Source organism: Mustela erminea, chromosome 13 (genome assembly GCF_009829155.1).
Source record: "Mustela erminea isolate mMusErm1 chromosome 13, mMusErm1.Pri, whole genome shotgun sequence".
NCBI classification, from domain to species: domain Eukaryota; kingdom Metazoa; phylum Chordata; class Mammalia; order Carnivora; family Mustelidae; genus Mustela; species Mustela erminea.
The window spans coordinates 16,481,801-16,501,995 of record NC_045626.1 but is presented as its reverse complement, the minus strand read 5'-3'; the positions used below and the strand labels follow the sequence as shown (position 1 = coordinate 16,501,995).

The 20,195-nt window shown below is 47.6% G+C and overlaps 1 protein-coding gene across 1 annotated transcript in view; it reads left to right on the top strand.

Moving 5' to 3' along the window:
* The window catches only part of ZNF532 (zinc finger protein 532), a 103,812-nt gene that overhangs the window by 74,567 nt on the left and 9,050 nt on the right, over window positions 1-20,195 (top strand). Inside the window, 1 exon segment of the mRNA XM_032309069.1 lies at window positions 1,374-1,655. Coding sequence (XP_032164960.1) covers window positions 1,374-1,655 — 282 coding nt within the window.

The following is a 20,195-nucleotide window of genomic DNA, read 5'->3' as shown; positions in this document are numbered from 1 at the left end:
ACTTGGCTTCTCTTTTGGAAAAGGCCATTGGAAACCCAAAAGCCTCTGCCCTATGAGATGGCAGAGAAGCCAGTGCTCGGCTTTTTGGCTGTCCCGAGCTCACGCCTTGCCTCCCTGCAGACTTTCTTGTGCCAAAGAACATTAGACATTTTCCTCCCAGGCCTCTTTTTAGAGACCAGTTTGAGGATCCTCTGGATAGACTTGACACCTCTGCTCATGGGAAAATTACAGAACCCCCTCTTTTTCTTTTTGGGGTAAGACTGTAAGGAGGCTTGGCAAATTCATGGCACCGATTAGAGGTGATCTTGCCCGGGAAGGTGTAATGGAGAGTACCCGGAGGGGGCCGCTTCAGACTCCCAACATCAGGAACGAATATGGAGTCGAGGTACACTCAGTGTCAATCTCCAGGATGTAGGAGGCCTAGAACACTTGGGAAACGTGTGTCACGTTGTGCCTTTCTGTAGGTTCAGGACTCTAGCCTGAAGGCCTGTTCAAAGATAAATTCTACACTGAGGCACAGAGTTAGTTGCCTCCCCTTTTTTTTTTTCCCCTGGACTCTGTTTCTAGAACACAAACAAAACAAAAACCAAAGGCATGCTGCTCTATAGGATCAAATGGCACCCGCTTTCCCCTAGTAGAATTTGGAGTCCTCTGAGTTTGAGTGGGATGGCCGTTGGGGCTGTCATGTTTCTGACAGTAAAGCTAAGCAATTGTAAAAGGCTTTTTGAGTCTCTACTGTATACAGCCTAGAAGTCTGGGTATTGTTGGGAAGACGGGAGAGATCAGGATAGGATGCGGGGATCCTGACGGTACCCCAAAAAACCCCAACGAAAACCCAGACTCTTACACGTGTCCCAAGAATGTGGAGGGTCTGAAAGGGAGGGAGAAGGCCCCGCTGTTGTCTTAGGTGTTTGTGGAAGGGGGCTTGGCCAGGAGTCTTGAACACCTACCGGTGCATCAGCCTAGCCCCATGTCTCTGGGTAGGTGTGAAAGTAAACCTCTTCTTCCCCAGGAAGAGACTGTTGCGGAGAGGACTCACTGGTTCACTGGGGGAGGACAGAGCCGGGAGTAATTTGGACTCAAAGCAGAAGGCTTTATTTTTGAAAGAATTTAAAAATGGCACAAGCAAATAAGCTTTCAGAACTTACTTGGAACTAGGAACGCATAATTCAGAGCAACCATAAAAGTTAATTCCCCTCTGTCTCTTTTTAAGTGTCTGTTTGCATAGGTTTCCTTTTTGCTCTATTAAGAAATGTTTCTGAATGAATATAAAATCCTATTGGAATATCTGTAACGTGTCAAGAATAGTCCACGTGTGCTTTTCTCCATGGTAACCATTTATGATAGATCTTTCTTTTCTTTTTGTAACATAGTCTATGCATGGAACATTGAAAAGTATTGAAGGGCCTCCAAACTTGGGTATAAACTTGCCTTTGAGCATTAAGCCTGCAACTCAAAATTCAGCAAATCAAAACAAAGAGGATACCAGATCCATGAATGGGAAAGAGAAGTTGGAAAAGAAATCTCCGTCACCTGTGAAAAAATCCATGGAACCCAAGAAGGTGGCCAGTCCCGGCTGGACGTGTTGGGAGTGTGACCGCTTGTTCACGCAGAGAGATGTTTACATTTCCCACGTGAGGAAGGAGCATGGGAAGGTAAGAGCAAGAGGCCACCCATGGGTGTGAGGAAGAGCACAGGACTGGGCAGACGTCCAGCACTCGGGAGCTTGGCTCTGCCAATAATGAACAGATAAGGAAGAAAGGAGGAGAAAGAGAAAGGGATGTTTGGAAAACTATCAGTATTTGTATGACTTCATGTGATTCTTTCCTGAGTTTGGTAGTGGGAAGGGCTACTGCATCCTTCCTGAAGCTATCCAGGAGAAGCTCAGGAAGTCAGAAGTCACCGAAAAATCTGGATTTGGAATATTTATGTGTATATATATATCTTTCTCCTTTTTAAATAATAAGTACACATCGCCAACTTAGAGGGATTTTTTTTAAGTCCATTATTAGACCTCATGAAACTGGCAAGACAGTTTTGTTATACGGTTCCAGTAATCTTAAAGTTGGATTGTTCCCGTTAGGATCTGGAAAGAAGCTGCATTGCATTTGGTTTTTGTAGACCTGTCGTCTCTTATTCTATAGTAGCCCTCCCTCCACTCTGTTCTACTTTTTAACCTGCTGTTGATTTCTTGGAAACACTGGGTTACACGTCCTGTAGATTATTGTGCGCGTTTCTGGATGTGGGTAATTGTTTTCTTTTGATATTGTTTAATTTGCTTTGCTTTATCCCATAATTCCTAGAAATTTGATTAGATCCAGGTTGAATTTTTAGATACAAATAGGTGCTACATTGTTTCTGTATCAAATCCTGAGGCACCTAATAGCAGCTGCTTTCTCTCAGTGATACTATGATCCATCACTGGGTTCCGATACAGCATACTTTTAAAGAAACCACTTGAACTGCTTTAACTTAAGGCAGTAGAACCAAATTGTTTTCCTTGGGGAACCTGTGTAAAAAGTATCTAGGAATTGGCTTGTGATTAGTACATACTAGATACTTGAAAAGTCCATTAAGTGAGGGCCACCTGGATGGCTCAGTCGGTTAGGCATCTGCCCTTCGCTCAGGTCGTGACCTCAGGGTCCTGGAGTCAGCCCCGCATCAGGCTCCCTGCTCAGCCGGGAACCTGCTTCCCCCCTCTGCTTCTGCCGTCCCCTGTTCATGCTCCTGGGTGTGCAGCATGCACTCGCTCACTCTCTCTCTCTCTCTCTGATGCATAAAAAAAATCTTTAAAAAAAAAAAAAAAGTTTGTTAAATTAAGTGTTCAAACATGACTTCATAATCTCATTGATACTGTTTTATTGGAGCAGCTCATGTAGCTGACATGTCTTTATTTGGTCTGACACAATTTATTCTCTCTTTGTGTAAATATTACTTACTTACAGAATATATATGGCTCCAGTAGCACATGGCTTATGTTAATCATCTCAAGTTCAAGCTTGCCACGTGGACTGTAACATCTCAGAATACTCTTGCAAATACTGGGCAGTTCTTGAGGGGCAGTACTTGGTTAATCTCCTATATGAATTCACTGCCAATAGTTATTTTGCCAAGCCTGATGTGCTGATTCTGGGAAAAAGCTTTTTTTTTCCTTGGAGCCGAACTGGATTTTACAAATACTAAAACAGGAGCAGACCTCAATCTAGTAGCCCACAGCTTTCATTATGTATACATTTGAGATTTTTGTATCCAGCTTGAAACATTTTTAAATTCTTTCTTTTCTTCTTCTTCTTCTTTTTTTTTTTTTTAAACTGCCTTTATCTTGCACATCCAACAATTTTTGGATCTAGAATATAAGATGAAGGACAGCTCCAAGACAGATTCGGTGGGGGTAAATTTAACACTGACTCCGACTACCTGCTCTCGGATGGAAGCCGGTGCTGAGCTGGCGGGGTTGGGGGGAGCAGGTACGCTGTGTGCAGCGCGTCTGTTTCCACTGGAGGCAGCCGTTCATTCATCCAGAGGAAGTGTTAGGCTTAGTGGGATTTTGGGATTAGCTTTGAAGAAGCTGAGATGCCGCCTTCTGGAAGGAGGCAGATAGATTAGATTGCAGTGTCCATGCTGCTCCCTCGTCCTCTGGAGAGAGCTAAGGGGAGGTGGGGTAGGGAAGGAAAGAAACGTCTTCATACAAACCAGTGAAGTGAATGGAGGCCTGACCGTGCGTCAGAAACCAGGGACCAAGTTCTACCATGCGAACCAGCCCAGAACCCTGCACTCCCGGAAAGCCCACCTACAGACTCCTCGTCTCTGTCCCTGTTCTGTTCTTCTTCCCTCCTGTCCGAATATTCATTTAACCCCACACTTCAGATCTCCTGCCTTCTGCCCTTTTCTCTCTTCTTTCTGATGGCCACGAAGGCACCTTGCCAGCCTCACTTTTCCACTCCTGTCCCCCCCGCACCCCCGCCCTTGGCCACCTGTGGGTGTCAGCTCACCACACCCACCTTCCTTATTGTCAAGGCAACTGGACAAGGTTCGTCTTTACCTTGGCCGAAGCCTGACCCTCCCCTGCCCTCACCCCTGCAATATTTCGCATGATTGGCAGGTCTTCCTAAAAGCATCTTCTACCCTAAGTTTGAATACTGCTCTCCCTCCTGGGTTTTCTCATGGTTGCTGGAGTGCCCATCAGGTGTCTGTCCTGGAAACAGTCCCCCCCCACCTCGTAAATTTCGGTGACCCTCGTGGCTTCACTTCCCGTATATATGTGCAGATAACTCCCACATCTCTGTCTCCAGAAAGAAGAAACCAGCTGTGGTTTCTTGCCTGCATTCCAGTCCCCCAATCCAGCCACTTTCTCAGCTCTTTCAGCTTCTTGGACAATTCACAGGCGCTCTTGGTCTGCCCGACAGGGAACCCAGGCTTGCCCCCAGCCCCCAGCTTCTGCCGCCCAAAGCCTGGTGTCCAACCTGGCTTGATGCTTCCTTCCATCTTTGTTCAGGCCACTCTGGCTTCAGAGAGGCCTCCCCGAAGTGCGTTCCCACTGGCCTCAGCTGCCCGGTGGCTCCCTGGGTCTCTCCAATCTCCCCAGTCTCACGTGGGGTGCACTAGACAAATGAGACTGCTCCGCCTGCTTCATTTATTTTTTAAAAAGATTTCATTTACTTACTTACTTGAGAGAGAGCACGCACGCGAGCATGTGAGCCGGCAGAGGGGCAGAGGGAGAGGGAGAAGCAGACTTGCTTCGGACGCGGGCCTGCATCCCAGGGTCCCGGGATCGTGACCCGAGCCAAAGGCAGATGCTTAACCAGGTGAGCCACCCCGGGGCCCCTGCCCCACCTGCCTGAGACACTGTTCGCCCGTTCATCTCTGGGGCTTTACAGCAGTGTGCTGCCCTGGTGCCGACTGCTCTTAGTCCTTCGGGTCTCAGCTTCGATCTCACCCCGTCTGGAAAGCCTTCCTCATCTGGAGAGCCTTCCTCGGCCCCTTCCCCTACGTGTTTCCAGGGCAGCCCGGGCTTCCCTTACCCTGACTCATCACTCTGCGAAGGCTGCCTCTTACCGCTTTCTCCCAGTAGCTGCTTCATGCTTTCTTCCTCTTCAGTTCCCATCCGGAACAACTGGGGGCCTTCTGTCCCTAGCCCACAGCACGCCGGTAGATAATTCTCGAATTAATGGATCAAGAATGAGTGCTGACTTGGACGACATCTTATCCCCCATTAGACTTAATTTCTTTTCTTTAAAATGGGAGTCATCACATATTTAGAGACCGCACAGTGTCGTGTGCCTAGAAGGAACCTAGAAGGAACTGCTGTGAGGTGATCAGTGGCCTCCAGTCCTTTTGGATTTAAGGTGAGACATAAATATGAAATGATGAGGGATTTGAAAATGGTATCTGGCTAAAGGTCCCAGGAGAGCATAATTTTTTATTTCCACCAGGTGAGAAATTACTGGAAAGATCAGATTTCATCAGATTACCCAGTGAAATACCATTACGTAAATGTTCTGACCCAGAGCACTATGAAGGGATACTTCATTTTAATACTGTAATCATGCCTAAAAACATAAGTGTGTGTGTATATATAATTTTGAGAATAATGTGAGCACATTCTACCAACCACAGCGGTTTGCTTTAGTGTTACTGCTGCTAATACAGTTATTTTGGAGAAAAGGTTTTGCAATAGGAGTAAGCCTACTTGGCATAAATTAAAAACTCCTGTCTGGGTAATTCACTGCTGCTTTTTTAAGATGGCCTCTTTTGGTCTCAATAATTGTTTCTGATTTTTTTTTTCTCTCTACTCAATTCCTATCCAAAAAATTTTTTACTAAAAATATTGTATGGAGTTCCACATCAAAACAAAGATCTTCAGGAGGTTTGTCTTCAGGGTTCAAAACCATGGTTCCAGCTATGCTAGTTATTTATTTTTAGTAGCTAGTTTCTTTATTTCAGTAATGTATGTATATATATATTTTTTACTAGTACACATGCACTATCCACTTCCAGTGGTTTTTAAAATTTTTTTAAAGTAATTTGTTGTAATTAGATTTTATTTACTTATTTGAAAGAGAGTGTGAAGCAGAGAGAGAGGGACAAGGAAGACCCCATGCTGAGAGACGAGCCGGACCTGGGGCTCGATCCCGTGAGGGGAAGATCGTGATCTGAGCTGAAACCAAGAGTTGGAGGCTTAACTAGCTGGGCCTCCTGCATACCCCAAAGCAGCCACATTTAGAAACGATTCTTAACTGAACTTCAGTACAGAGAAAGCAGAATAAAATCAATCACTTTCTAAAGCTGATATTATTGTTTTGTTATGGGCAGGTTGTAGCTGCCTTTTTAAATTACAGTGCTCTTTGAGGACAAGTTCTAAATCTGTTATTGTACCTTTCATGGTTTGTGATGTTGCCCATTTGGAAAGGGGAATTGGTGTCAGTCGCGTCTAGGTTTGGACATTAAATGGTTTTTTTGATCACAGAAATCCTCTGATCTTCCCTGTGTCCCTGCTCTCAGATACAAAAACAGGAAGATGAGCTCGTCAGTATCATTATCCTGACGGTCTCGTCCCAGCCGTGAGTCCTTCCCCAGATAAATGTACAAATACACAGAATTCTATGTACAATTTTAGGGGCTCATGCACCGCCTGACATTCTTTATTGATTTCTTTAGGGGTCTTCTAGGAACCTCAAATTGGGATCTCCTCAATGAGATAACGTGAGGTCAGATCACACAATCTGCACTTAGGTAACCTGATAGCAAGTTAAAAAGTGAAAGTTGCCTGTACTTGTCCGGATCTAGAAAATTATAGGCTGATCTGTGATAATTATTTATAGCCATTTGGTTATCTGCTGCCCTACACATTGAGAGATCATTATGGAACTTTTTTTCAAAAAAGATTTTATTAAAAGGCTGGTTGCTGGGCTGCACCCCAGTGGTTTCTGATCCCGTAGATTTGGGATGGAACCTGATCAGCTGCATTTCTTAGAAGTCTGCCCTTTGAGGGGCACCTGGGTGGCTCAGTGGATTAAAGCCTCTGTCTTCGGCGCTGGTCATGATCTCGGGGTCCTGGGATTGAGCCCTGTGTGGGGCTCTCTGCTCGGTGGGGAGCCTGCTTCCCCTCCGCCCCCCTCTGCCTGGCTCTCTGCCTACTTGTGATCTCTGCCTGTCAAATAAATAAATAAATAAATAAGATGTCTGCCCTTTGAGAGCATCCCCCCCTCATTTATCCTGTGTGGCAGTAAAATCCCCTAGAGCCCACTGATTTTTGCAGTAAGTTTATTCTTGCACATGTAGTTTGCTGTGAGTTTTGGCACTTCAGTGGGGCAGCTGTCCTTCCACTGATGACTCCGTGATCAAGGTGGTTTCTTTCAGTCCCGCCCTCTCCACATAGGGGTCATTGTAGGGCCGGGGGTGGGGGGGGTTACGGACTGGAGAATCCATCCGGTCCTTACACGCCCTTATTCTGGATGTGACACGCAGTGCGTCATTGGTCAGAAGGAGTCACGTGACCAGCCCCCGTTGTAGCCGACAGAGAAGTGTGTGGTCCTGTGTGCACCGAAGGGGAGGGAAGGGCAAGCAGTGTTGATCACACCTGTACTGTGGCTGCCGAATGACCTGGGGTGCTCAGGGGCCCATTGCGCCCACTTCAGATGGAAAGGAGGCAAAGTCAGAGATGCAGAGAAGGAACTAGGAGATGTGGCACTCTGAATTCAAAGATGAAATGACAAGTCGGCGACTCATTTCCATGTCTGAAATCTACTGACGATTCCATGAGGGACAGAAAATGAAGAAAAATAAAATGCCTTTGAGAAAGATTAATAAGTTATTTAGAAAATGTGACTCAAATAAGAGTATATTATTCCAAATTTTGGTTTTGGCCAGAATAGATGCTTTTTTTTGGAGTCTTAGGAAGATTTGCTTTTAGGGTGAAATGTCTGTATGTGGTCAGGGGTCTGTTATAGCCACTTTAGGAGGCATTTTTCTATAGAATCACTGGAGGTTTCTCCAAACAAGGGTGAAGACTGCAAGTACTTATTTGCATACACCTAGTTATGTAGTCTTAAGAAAAAGACCCGCCTTCTCTGTCAACTTCTCTTACTGCCGCGCTGCGCATGTTTTCTGATTACACTGTGGGACAGGGCATGTTACCACACACCCTGTTGGGTGTTAAGTGTAAAACCCCAAATCTGGGGATGTACAATAAAATTAATATACAGAGTGGTAGGCCGGTGTGTAAATGTTTTGAGCCCCAGTAACCGGACCAGTGGGCTTGCCTCTGGAAGTCTGTTAGGATTTAGGCACTGGTGGGGCCTGAGCCGGAGCTGCTGGGGACCCCCGTTGGAGGGTCCAACTGCCCTGTGATCAGAGCCCGGGAGCTGGTAACAGAGCTCGCGGGTAGACCCCCGCCCAGCTGCGGGTCTGATCTCTTCAGAGTACAATACAAGTCTGTCTGTCCTGCGTGGACCCTCCCTGTGTGTGTTTAAGGTGGAGTGCAGTGTCCTTCTCACGTGCACCTCCACACCTGCTCCGCTGTGCCTCTCCTTGTGGTTCCAGCCATAGAGAGCTGCCCGAGGGCCGTTACATACACCTTTCTTCCTGGACTCGTTGCCTGGTGTGCTCAGGTAGACCGCGTTCAGCTAGTCGTGGCTGGTAGAAGTGGCCGAGCCTACTTGGCCCCTTTCTATTTCTCCATGTACCTGTGACTGCTGCAGTCCAGGCCCAACGTGGGAATCCGGTCTTCATTGTGTTCTGCCTTTGACCCTCTGTGATCTCCTTGAGGGCAGGGGACTCTCGGTGCGTAAAAGGAGGAGCCCGTCGTACTGTGGAATGAATGAAAGCGCACAGGGGGCCTGCAGTGGTGTGCTGGTTATTTAGGCTGTTGTGACCCTCAGTGTGGCCCAGTCACGGGTGCTACAGATACCAAGTTGTACATTTGCACTTGAAGTAGGGCGCCTACGGTGCTCTTCTCAAAAGCCCGCCCCCAGCAAGGCGCGCATGCGGCTGCTGGTTCAAGCTGGGTGCTGCCCACCACCACGGAGATGTTTACGGACATCTGGGCCACTGTGGGACGTTGCCCGCAAGGCATGATCTCTCTCATTTTGGAGTCTGAGGAGCATGCCTCGGGCTTTTCCTGTTTATCACTAGAGGCTAAGGCAGTTAAAGCTCCCTGGAGGCTAGGAGGGTGCTGCTGCTGAACGGGAGAAAGATGATTCTTGGCTTTTCTGCTCCGGGTGCTGGGAGCTCTGTACCAGGCCCTGCTGGCTTAAGAAGCTTTCTCATGGAAAAGATCGCCTGCAGCCAGAGGCTTAATTCCCTCACTGCCACAGACAGAGCAGTTTCCATTCTGTTTGCTTCCACCGCCCCAGACTGATGGCCGCCACAACCCTTCCTCTTATCTGTCAAAGCTCTGTCCCTTCCTGTGCCCATGGGGCTCGGGGAGGAGAGTGGTTTCCTCCCAGACTTGAAGCTCCCAGATCTGCTCTGGGGTTAGGTTTCTCCGTCCAATCAGTGCTGAACATGGTCATTAGGCTTTAGAACATTGGTACGATGTTTGGATCTGCTGTATTATGTGGGGAGACTTATGTTCCTGTCCAGGATTGCAGCATGGATTTGTAATTTCTTTTGGAAAGTACATCCCTAAATCCAAGTGGCAGACCAGATTTTTAGATTTTAAGAATTTAGCGTAGGAGGGGCGCCTGGGTGGCTCAGTCATTAAGCATCTGCTTCGGTTCAGGTCATGATCCCAAGGTTCTGGGATTGAGCTCCGCGTGGGCTCCCTGCTCAGCGGGAAGCCTGCTTTTCCCTCTCCCACTCCCCCTGCTTGTGTTCCTTCTCTGCTGTCTCTGTCACTGTCAAATAAATACAATCTTAAAAAAGAAAAGAAAAGAATTTAGCATAGGATTCTGTGTCTAAGTTGATACTTCTTCCAAGTCCTGAGCAAGCAGAAAACAATTTCTGCATACCGTTAAGTGGGGGGGGGGGTGAAAGAAAGAAAAGCCATTCTAGCCATTATTGACTTCTGAGGAACCCTAAAATGGCTCTAGAAGGTAACTGAGAGCTCACGAAACCCCACTCGGTTCAGTTAGTAGACGGGAAGACTTGAGACCCAGAAGGACTGTGGCCGTTTTCAGACTTGAACTTGTGTCGCGACGGCTAGAACCCAGCAGCCCCTCCCTCCACCTCCAGGTCGGAGTGTGGGGTCTCCAGGTTAGGGGTGAGAACAGATCTTATTTGGCAGAAGAAGAGCCAGTGCCCCAGGGGAGACGAGCAAGGAGGAAGATTCTGCTGCTTGATTCCATAATTCATTAATTCAGCAAGCCCCATGGCTTTTCCTGTGTCCACTGCCCGCACTGCTGCACGGACACCTTTGGAAGGGCCATCATGGGAGAAAGTGGGACTCTGTGTGCACAGAGGCCTTTTCTCTTCAGAGCCCCTCAGAGCCTAGGAATTGTAAGGCTGGAAAGCAGCACCAAGCAGGGATGCTGCGGGGTCACGCAGTCTGGGACCTTCAGCCTGAGCAGTCGATGGTGCCGGGCGGCGGGACCTCATCAGTACGTTTCACCAGACAGCCGGGAGGGTTAGCGTGTGCCCGAGGCCTGGAGTCAGTGGGTTTTAGTCGTAGCTCGTGGGATCTCTGTGCTTGCTTGTTGAGCATATTTACAGACGTCTAACAGATGATCGGATAAAAACCAGTGATTATCTGGAAGAGGGATGTCTAGTTTCTTTTGTCTTCTGATTTGTGGAAATAAATGATCGCAGAGGGAGCCAACTCTAGTCTTCAGACACTATGTTTTAGTATCTTTATTCTGTAATAATATTTGTACTTTTGTAACAGTGATTGGAGGGGACATATCGTTCACAGTGACTTTTTTCCTACTCAGGTTGCTTTTTAAATCAAAAGGGCAAAAAAACACCGAAACCCACTGTATTCTTTCTTGTGGTCCCTCTTAAGGACTGGATTCTCTGAGAACAGAGACAATAGAGAAATAATGTGTCCCCCATCTATACGCATGTATTTGAGGAAACAGAGGCTGAGAAGATGGGGAGCGAAGCTGGACCAGACCCAGAAGAAGCTGGTAGCAAAGGTTTTCTCGTACTCACGTGGCCTTTGAGTCGGAATGTCCTAGAGTCGGTGAAATGTAGCCGCGCAGAGCCCATGGCGCTGTCGCTGCTGTTTCTCTCATTGTGAGTGGGAAGGATGGGAAATAGCAGGGCTGCTTGGGGAGGACCTTTAGTGACGTGGGTGTAGGAGCGTGGAGGCGAGTGAGTCCGCTGACAGGGAAGGGACACGGGGTCTGTTTGGGTCTGTACACGGGAGCCCCAGAGCTCCACGGCATGTCCCCACTGGTCCCTTGTGGTAGAAGCAGAGGCCCCGGGCTGACACGTACCCGTGGTGACCCCGTGACACCCCAGCAGGCATTTTGGAGTTCCGGCGCCACGATCCTGGCAGCCTGTCAGAGTGTCTGTCATTCGCTTGGCGTCCCCCTTGCCCCCGGCCCCAGGGTCTGATGTGGCTCCGGGCACAGAGACTGCCGTGGGACACGTTTCTTTCCTGTCTGCTCTGGGTTTGGCCTTTCATTACTCTGCCTCAGTCACGGCTCTGGGTTTTCCTTTTTTGGTTGTACGACGTCATCCACATACCGCCTAGTCCTACAACCAGAAAGTTAGAAGACTGGTTTTGGTTTCGTTTGTTGTTGTTTTATGTTTTTACTTATTCTGTTTTTAAAGATTTTAGTTATTTAAAAGATTTTATTTATTTATTTGACAAACAGAAATCACAGTAGGCAGAGAGGCAGGCAGAGAGAGGGGGGAAGCAGGCTCCCTGCTGAGCAGAGAGCCCGATGTGGGGCTCGATCCCAGGACCCTGAGATCACCACCTGAGCCAGAGGCAGAGGCTTAACCCACTGAACCACCCAAGTGCCCCTTATTGTTATTTTAAAGCTTTATATATTTAATGAGAGAGAGCGTGTGCACAAGCCTGTGCAAGCTGGGGGAGGGAGGCAGAGGGAAAGAGAATCGGAAGCAGGCACCACACCCAGTGCAAGCCCGATACGGGGCTCCATCTCTCCTGCCTGAGATCGTGACCTGAGCTGACATCAGGAGCCGGATGCTTAACTGCCTGAGCCACCCAGGCGCCCCTTGTTTGTTGTTGTTTTTAAGCGAGCATAGCAACTAGCTATGGCCGCCATGGCCTCAGTGACCTAGAGACAGTACTGTGATCCTGGCGGTCCCCAGGACATAGCCTGAGCATGCCGTAGGAAAAACAAAACCTTCTTACTTGGCGTTCCAGCTTGTTTTTTTGCTGGATTGATCACCTACTCTGTTAACTAGATTTGGTTCTGACTTATTGAGACTTGGCTCTGTTTTCTCCAAGAGTGTAAGACCATGGTCTAAATCAGGGTTCTCAAACTATGGTTCACAGGCTGGCCACCCATTTTGTAAATAATTTATTGGAACACAGCCACACCCACTCGTTTATGTATCATTGTGGCTGCTTTTGAACTGCAAGGCACAGTTGAGTAGTTGCAACAGACTTTATGGCCTGCGAAGCTTAAAATATTTACTGTCTGGCCCTTTACAGAAAACGTCTGCCAACCTCTGGTCTAAATTTATACTCTGTGTTTAAATATTTCCCCAAAACCACTCCGTTCCAATTTGTAGAAACTTGGATGGTTCAGTACTCAAGAGATTGTTTTTCTTGATGATTTCAGACATATGTAGTCTGAGTTTCCTATGCTGTGCTCAGCTCACTACCCATTTATTTGTATATTCTGGGATGTAGTGAGACCAGAAGATCTCGCTTGTGTCCTAGACATTAAATTCACAGTGAGGACTTTAGAATTTACGACCTACAGTATTCCACACTTAGGGGAAGGCTACCTGCCTGTGTAAAAAAACATTTTTCTAGGACAGTGTGGGTGGCTTGGGTAAGCCGGTTTGCTGCTTAGAACTTCTCCTCGGGGTGCCTGGGTGGCTCAGTCGTTTAGGGTTTGCCATCGGGCTCCCTGCTCAGCAGGAGGCCTGCTTCTCCCTCTCCCACTCCCCCTGTTTGTGATCTCTCTCTCACTGTCTCTGTCAAATAAATAAAGTCTTTAAAAAAAAAAAAACAACCCAACAACTTATCCTCTATAACTGTAGGTGGTATCTTGTAAATGGAAAGGGAGTGCCCAGTTTTGGGGGCACACACTGACGATATTTGGATCTAAAATGAATCAATGAAGACAGTGAAATCTCTATGAAGCATTATTTCTTTTATAGATATCCTGGTGAAAAGTTTCAGGATCTCTCAGTGAAAATTATACTTTTACTCATGTAATACATACACTGAGGATGTTACATACTTCTTTAGTGAATTTCTTTTTTAAAAAGCAAGTTTCTTGGGTTGTAATTAATATGCAATCTTAGTACATTTCTGTTCTATAGAAAAGCTCGTTTATTTTATGGGAGACGTAGTAGACTCTAGATTTTTTTGGCCTGTTCAGGTTATCAATCTCTACAGTTTCTCTTTTTCAGTCCTTGCTTTTATCTGGGCACTTGCATATTACAGGGACGAGGCACTATTGTGAAACTATTTAGAACAGGCCGTTCCTTCGTACTTTCGGAATGTTTAGCTTTCATCATGTTTGTTCTTCTGTGTGTATCCTTTTTTTAAAAATTCTATAAATATTTACCAAGTTGCACAGCATTTGTTATGCTAAAGAAGAAATGATAATAGTTCTTGTCCTACAGATGCTTACAGCTGGGTATAAAAAAGCATAAATATTTTTAAAGCTGCTGCTAGTGTGGGCCTTAGAGGAATCACAGGGTGGACTGTAGTTAAAACTAAGGGAAAGGGGCTTCCCGTTCAGCTTTCTGCTCAGGCTTTCTGAGGCTCTGACCAGAGCAAGTGATAAAATACAGCACAGGCTTAAAAGAGGTCGGAGGAAGACGGAGTGAAATTAAAAATTAAAGTTGCATGTGATACGTGGACAAGAAGGATTAGAGTCGCCTCTGAGGCCCACGGAAGCAGGGGTTTGAGCATCACTGTTTCTTGGTGAATTGGCCGGGGCTGGGGGATGCCCGGGAAGGCTTCACAGAAGAAACACTACCTTGCGAGACACATGGGTGGCTCAGTCAGTTAGGTGTCTGCCTTCGGCTCAGGTCATGATCCCAGGGTCATGGGATCGAGTCCCGCATCGGGCTCCTTTCTCAGTGGGAAGCCTGCTTCCTCCTCTGCCTGCTGCTCCTCCCCCTGCTTATGCCATCTCTCTCTGCCTCTCTAACAAATACATAAATAAAATCTTTTTTAAAAAAAAGAAAGAAAGAAAGATACTATCTTGCTATGTACCTGGTGGATGCTTGGGAGGAATTCACCCAGTGTATGAGTGGAGGAGGGGTGTGGCCCAGCCCCCCACGACATCCTAAGTGATGGCTGAGAAGTCGTTCCAGAGTGTGATGCCCTGGAAGGCTATGGTCGAGGTTGGGACTGGCGAGGTAGGCAAGTCCAAAGACATCTGCCCCTGAAGGTACAAAGAAGAGGAGAGCTGACCGAAGGGGCCAAAGGTTGGAGTGGGTCTTGAGGAGAAGGAAGGCTGTCTTTGAAGGGCAAGGGAGGAAGGCGCCATTGTCTTCAGAAGATGTGATTTGAGTGGCTTTGAATGCAGCATTTACGAAGTTCTAGGAGATGCAGTCAGGAGTGGTGCGCAGAGGATTAGATTGTGGACGGTCTTGAAAGCCAACAAGTGGGGCGCCTGGGTAGCTCAGTGGGTTAATTGTCTACCTTCGGCTCAGGTCATGATTCCAGGGTCCTGGGATCGAGCCCCCCATCGGGCTCTCTGCTCCTCGGGAAGCCTGCTTCTCCCTCTCCCACTTCTTGTGTTCCTTCTCTTGCCACGTCTCTCAGTCAAATAAATAAATAAAACCTTTAAAAAATTAAAATAAAAAAAAAAACAAAAAAGGAAAGGAAAGCCAAGAAGTTTGGATTTTTTTCTCACACCCAAGGAGAGACAGGTGATGAAAACCCCTTCATCCTGCCCTCTGCGGTTACAAGGGTGACTCTGTGGCCCCGTGAGGCCCGCCCCTCTGCCTGTGCGCTCCCTCCAACCCCCTTCTCGGGCCACTGGAGGGCTTCACCACCACACTCGTCCACTGTCCCCTGCATCTTCACTTTTTCCCAGATTCTCAAAATCCTAAGGTTTGCCATGGTGCCTCTTACCCTGACTGAACGGCCTTCCCGACCCATTCGCCTGTCGCCTTTTCCCTCTGCTCCGCTTTACAGCCCACATCCCTGAGATGGCTCTGAATCCCTGCGCTCCCCACCCCCCTCCCGCTGAGGATCCTGTTACTGCCCCCACAGAAACTCCTCTACTAGTTCTGTAGGTCGAGGGACTTGGGCCCGGGGGTCTTGGCTTTCTCAGTGCTGTCATTTGAGTTGAAGCGGTTGTTGGCTAGGTCCTTCTGAATGAAATGCTTTCTCTGCTAGCTAGGCCTCTGGGTTCTCATCCTGCCTCACCGGTAGCTTTTTTGGGTCTTTCTCCTCTTTCCAGCCTGTAAATGTTGAGGTGCCCTTTATTCTCAGAAACCGCTCATCCCGGCCCATGACTTTAAATGCCATCCACAGTCAGCCAGCTCACAGAGTTGTCTGTGGCCTGGACCGCTCCCCTGAGTTGCGTACTTGAATCTAACCACTTAGGTAGCGTCTCTGCTTAGATCTCCAATGGGCTTCTTAAATTCAATGTATCCAAAATGTAATTCTTGATTCCTCTCCTTCCCTAAACCTGCTTCTCTCCTACTTCCCTGGTCAGTAACCGGTAACTGTTCTGCTTGACGCCCTTCTCTCTCTCTGCTTGACGCCCTTCTCTCTCTCCTTTGTCATCCACCGTCAGCCCGTCCACAGACCTACCTTTGTGATATACACCAAATCGAATCACTTGTCATCACCTTGACTTTCCAAACCCACAGCACTTCTTCTGTCCCCTGGATTGTCACAGATAGCCTCCTCACTGGTTCACTAGAGAAAGATAAGTGGCTCAGGAATGTCTAGATAGATGTCCAGCATCTAGATGTCCAGGTCTTAAGGAAAAACAAAACAAAGTGCAGTACAGTCTTTTATCTGCCATTTTGGTAGAGTCGAATGGTGATCTGTAAGACTTTTGGCAAATAAGCCCTGACTTACAGCAATAGGGGGTTCCTTTTTGAGGACAGTTTGGCAAGAAGTGTCGAGCCTTGACATTTTTCATGGTTTCTAGACTAGAAAGACTTTCAGAAATTCCTATCACAGAAGTAGTTGGTTGACGACAGAAATTTTTGCCCATAATTACTGAAGATTCGAAACAACCTAAATCATTAATGAGAGATAGTTAAATAAGTTGTGGCCCTTTTATACAACAGAATACTATGTTGTGTTAAAAAAAACACAGAAACGTCAAAATACGCGTAGCTGTGTGTGAAAAAAATCATGTTATAATACATGTACATTAATACATTAATATACATGTTAAGATGTATAACATAGACTCTTAAATGCACATGAATGTGGATTTGGAAGAGAAACAGGAAGGAGATATAGCTGGAGATTGACAGTAGTTACTGCAGTCAGTGACATTCGAGGCAGTTTATTCTCTCATCTATTTTCCAATAAGTGTAATTTTTATAATTAGCAACAATAAAGGAAAAAAAGGAAGACTGGGTTACCTGGATGCACCATATATACTTCTCTTTGAAATGGAAGCTGCCGGGGGGGGGGGGGGGGGGGGGGGGGCGCCTGGGTGGCTCAGCTCATTAAGCGTGTGCCTTGGGTTCAGGTCATGATCCCGGGGTTCCAGGATCAAGCCGCACGTTGGGCGGGAGTCTGCTCGGCTGGGAGTCTGCTTCTCCCTTGCACTCCTCCTGCTTGTGCTCTCTCTCTCTCTCAAATAAGTAAATAAATACATAAAATCTTTACAAAGGAAAAACGAAATGGAAGCTGGGGCAGGAGTTCCTTCCGTATCCCAGTCCCTTTGTCCCCACCCCCCTGGCCACAGCAAGCAGTACACCTGTCTGCCGACGGCGCCTTCTCTCCAGTCCTGCAGGAAGACTTGTCCTTCCTTCCTGTCTGGATTCTCCCTGCCCTCTGACCCCTCTCGCCTCTGTCTTCAGTAGCTTGGTTTGTCCACCGGCTCTTACCAGAACTCCGACTTGGGCAGGTCTGCCCCGGCCTCGGGCAACAAGCCGTGCTGGCTGTGTGTCCAGCGCCAGACCGAAATGTGCTCCTCTAGTTTACTTTCTAGAACCTGCTTATATTTTTCCAGTAGATAACTGTGTTTTCCGTTATTCTTTCCTTGACTGATTCACACGGTAAACATTCGCGGAGCACTTTCTGTGTGCGGAATGCCAGGGGTACAGAGATGAGCGATTTACGGCTTCGGTTTTCCAGGCGCTCGCTCGGCACCGAGATGCCTCCTGAAATAGAAACGGAAAACCAGAAACTCGTGGAGTTCCAGGTTTTTCCTTGGAGGGAGAGGGACACTGTATAAGTAGGTTGTCTTGTCCACTGAAAGTCTTACCTTCACACTCTCTCAGAGAAACCCACGTGACCGCACAAGGAGGTCCTCCTGGCTGCCCTGCGGGACCGCCACGGGGAGGGCGGCAGAGCAGCGGGCAGGTGCGGCCGTTCTGGGAAACGGTGGACAGTTTCCTGCTTATTTCACCCTGGCGCTCAGTCATCTCACTCCCAGGGAGAAATAAGGGCATATGTTGACTCCAAACCCTAATTCCCAAAAGCTGGAAACAACCTAGATGTCGCTTAGCCGGGGAGCGGATAAACGGAGAGCGCGCGGCGGTGGCGCGGAGCGCGGCCCCCGGGGTGGGAAGGGACGGGCTGCGCATGCGCCCAGCGGCCCGGCTGGATTGCACGTGTTCTGCCGCGAAAGGAGCCGGACTCCATGAACCACGCGCTAGAGTACATGCTTCCATCCGCGGGACAAACGGGAGAGACAAAACGAGGGAGAGGAAAGAAGACAGTGCAGTGGGTGCCCAGAGCTGTAAAGGGGCACATGGGAACTGATGCAACTGTTCTGTCAACTTTGTATCTATTTGTCGACATTTCTAGAATCATACGTGAAAAACCGTGGGTTTTACATTGTATAAGTTATACCTCAGTACATCCGGCTGAATTTTTCTTTTTTTCTGAGGCAACAGAAGAACATCTTTTTGCTACGGGCTATATTCACATTTTCCCACAATCTAAACAATATGAAGGCATCGGGCAAAAAGCCTCATTCCTACCCTTGCCACCCACCAGCGCAAGTGTCTTATGTATCTTGAAGCGTCTCTGTGCAGGTATCCTCAGAGATGCATACCTGTTCTTGTTTTTATTTCTTTACCACGCAGATCGCAGCTCACGAATCTGATTTTCCGCACCAGCTGCTTCTCCATGTAGTGTATGTTTTATAGTGCATCAGGATCTGCCATTCTTTTCCACAGCTGCAAGGCAAGAATGTAGCTGTCGGTGTGCATATAATTCATTTAACCAGCTCTCCCTCGGTGGAGCCAGATTTTTTCCCGTCTTTCCCCATCACACGCAGTGCTGCCCCAAAGAACCTTGTCTACACTGCCTGTCCTGCTGTAGCGCTTCTGTTGGGAGCAGATCCTCTCATGCATTTGATCTCTCAGGGAGGAACATTTGGAGCCTAACATAAATTTTCAGTTTGCACATGTGTGATATCACCCTTGAGAAACACTAGGTGAGCGTAGAAAACCGTGGAATGGAGTCACGTAGGAATACACAAAACACGCATGCGCTCACCTCAGACTGCCGTCAGCGACTTCCTCTCCCCTTCAAGTCACACTGGTGCACGCCCCAGTTTACGCCTTCCCTCCGACCCTCCGATCTCTGGTAATACTCCTTCCTCCACTTCACAAAAGCCCAGCGAGCCGCAACCCCCGGTGCGCCCTTCCCAGGCATCCTGCTTGAGTCCGTGCTCTGCCATTTTTACTAGGTTTGTCACTTGACAGGGTTTGAGTGTTACGCCCCAACTTCATTTTTGCCGGAAGCCATGTGGTTTTTCTTGCTTGATTTTGTGTCGTGCAAATGACCCATGATACGTGTGAACTGACCATAAGGCGTGCAGGTGTATTTGTAGACTAGATTTCCAAGTGAAGAAGGGCCCACGGTTTTAGGAGTTCTGTCCAGTGGGATTACTGCTGTGGTAGGCTGAAGTTTATACAGGTGGTTGGGGTTTTCCTTTTTCGTAGGAAGTGTTTAGGATAGAGCTGGAGGGTGTGTTGTCATCATGGCTTGGGAATCATTCTGCTCCCCTTCATCCTGAATCTGTGGGGCGGGGGGGTTGGATGTCTGATTGGAGTTGAGGAAGCTCTTTGAGTCATTGGGAGGCCGGTAACCTCTTGGAAGCAGGAATCGCAGAACAAGGCCAAGTGCATGTCTGGCCAGCGTAATGTCTCCCTCTACTTCTTGAGAGTCTCCTGAAACAGAAAGAGGGCTTCAAGCCAAGACACAAGGAGGGACTGGCTATCAGAATGGGAAGTGTCTGGTGTGTGAGCCCATGACATTTCAAACACATTCACCAAGGACTACCCAGAAAGAATGGCCTGCAGAGGTGTTGTAAATCCCAGAGCTCAGAACTTGAGCCCAGAGTGAGGGCCCTTGGAAAGCATCTGCTAAGAGGAGCTGATGCTTTCTTTCCTAAAGAATGTGAAGGCAGAAGAGTCAACAATCAGAGGTTAGGGAGAACGTTTAGGAAAGGTACCCAAGTGTTTGTTTTATTTGGTATTTAAAGTTTTCAAAAGTGTTCAGACTCTCCCAGCTGTGTGTCCACTGCTCTTTGGTGAGGTGAGAGTTCTATTTAAAAACAAAATAACTCATAATTGAGTAGGAAAACCTGACTGCAGGAAGCCCACTCAGGGCCCTGGTTCCCTCAAAATCCGCTCGTACTACTGGAACTGGAGGAGGTAAATGACCTTATCAGTCTTGAAAACCGAGTGACGATAGACTGTGCTTTTTCAATACAGTTGTTTTCCCCCCATTTTTGTTTGGTTGATAAAATTGCTTTCTGTGTCAGAAAGTGGCTTCAGTATTGTAATACTGAAGAGGTAGAAGTTAGGAAAATAAATTAGATACAGCACCTTTGAATAAGTTAGTATTTAAAATTTAACAAAGAAGGAAGTAATTTGTTTTCTTAGGTAATGGGAATGTGGCAGTCTGATCTGGAGACTGGTGTTTAAGCCTGTGA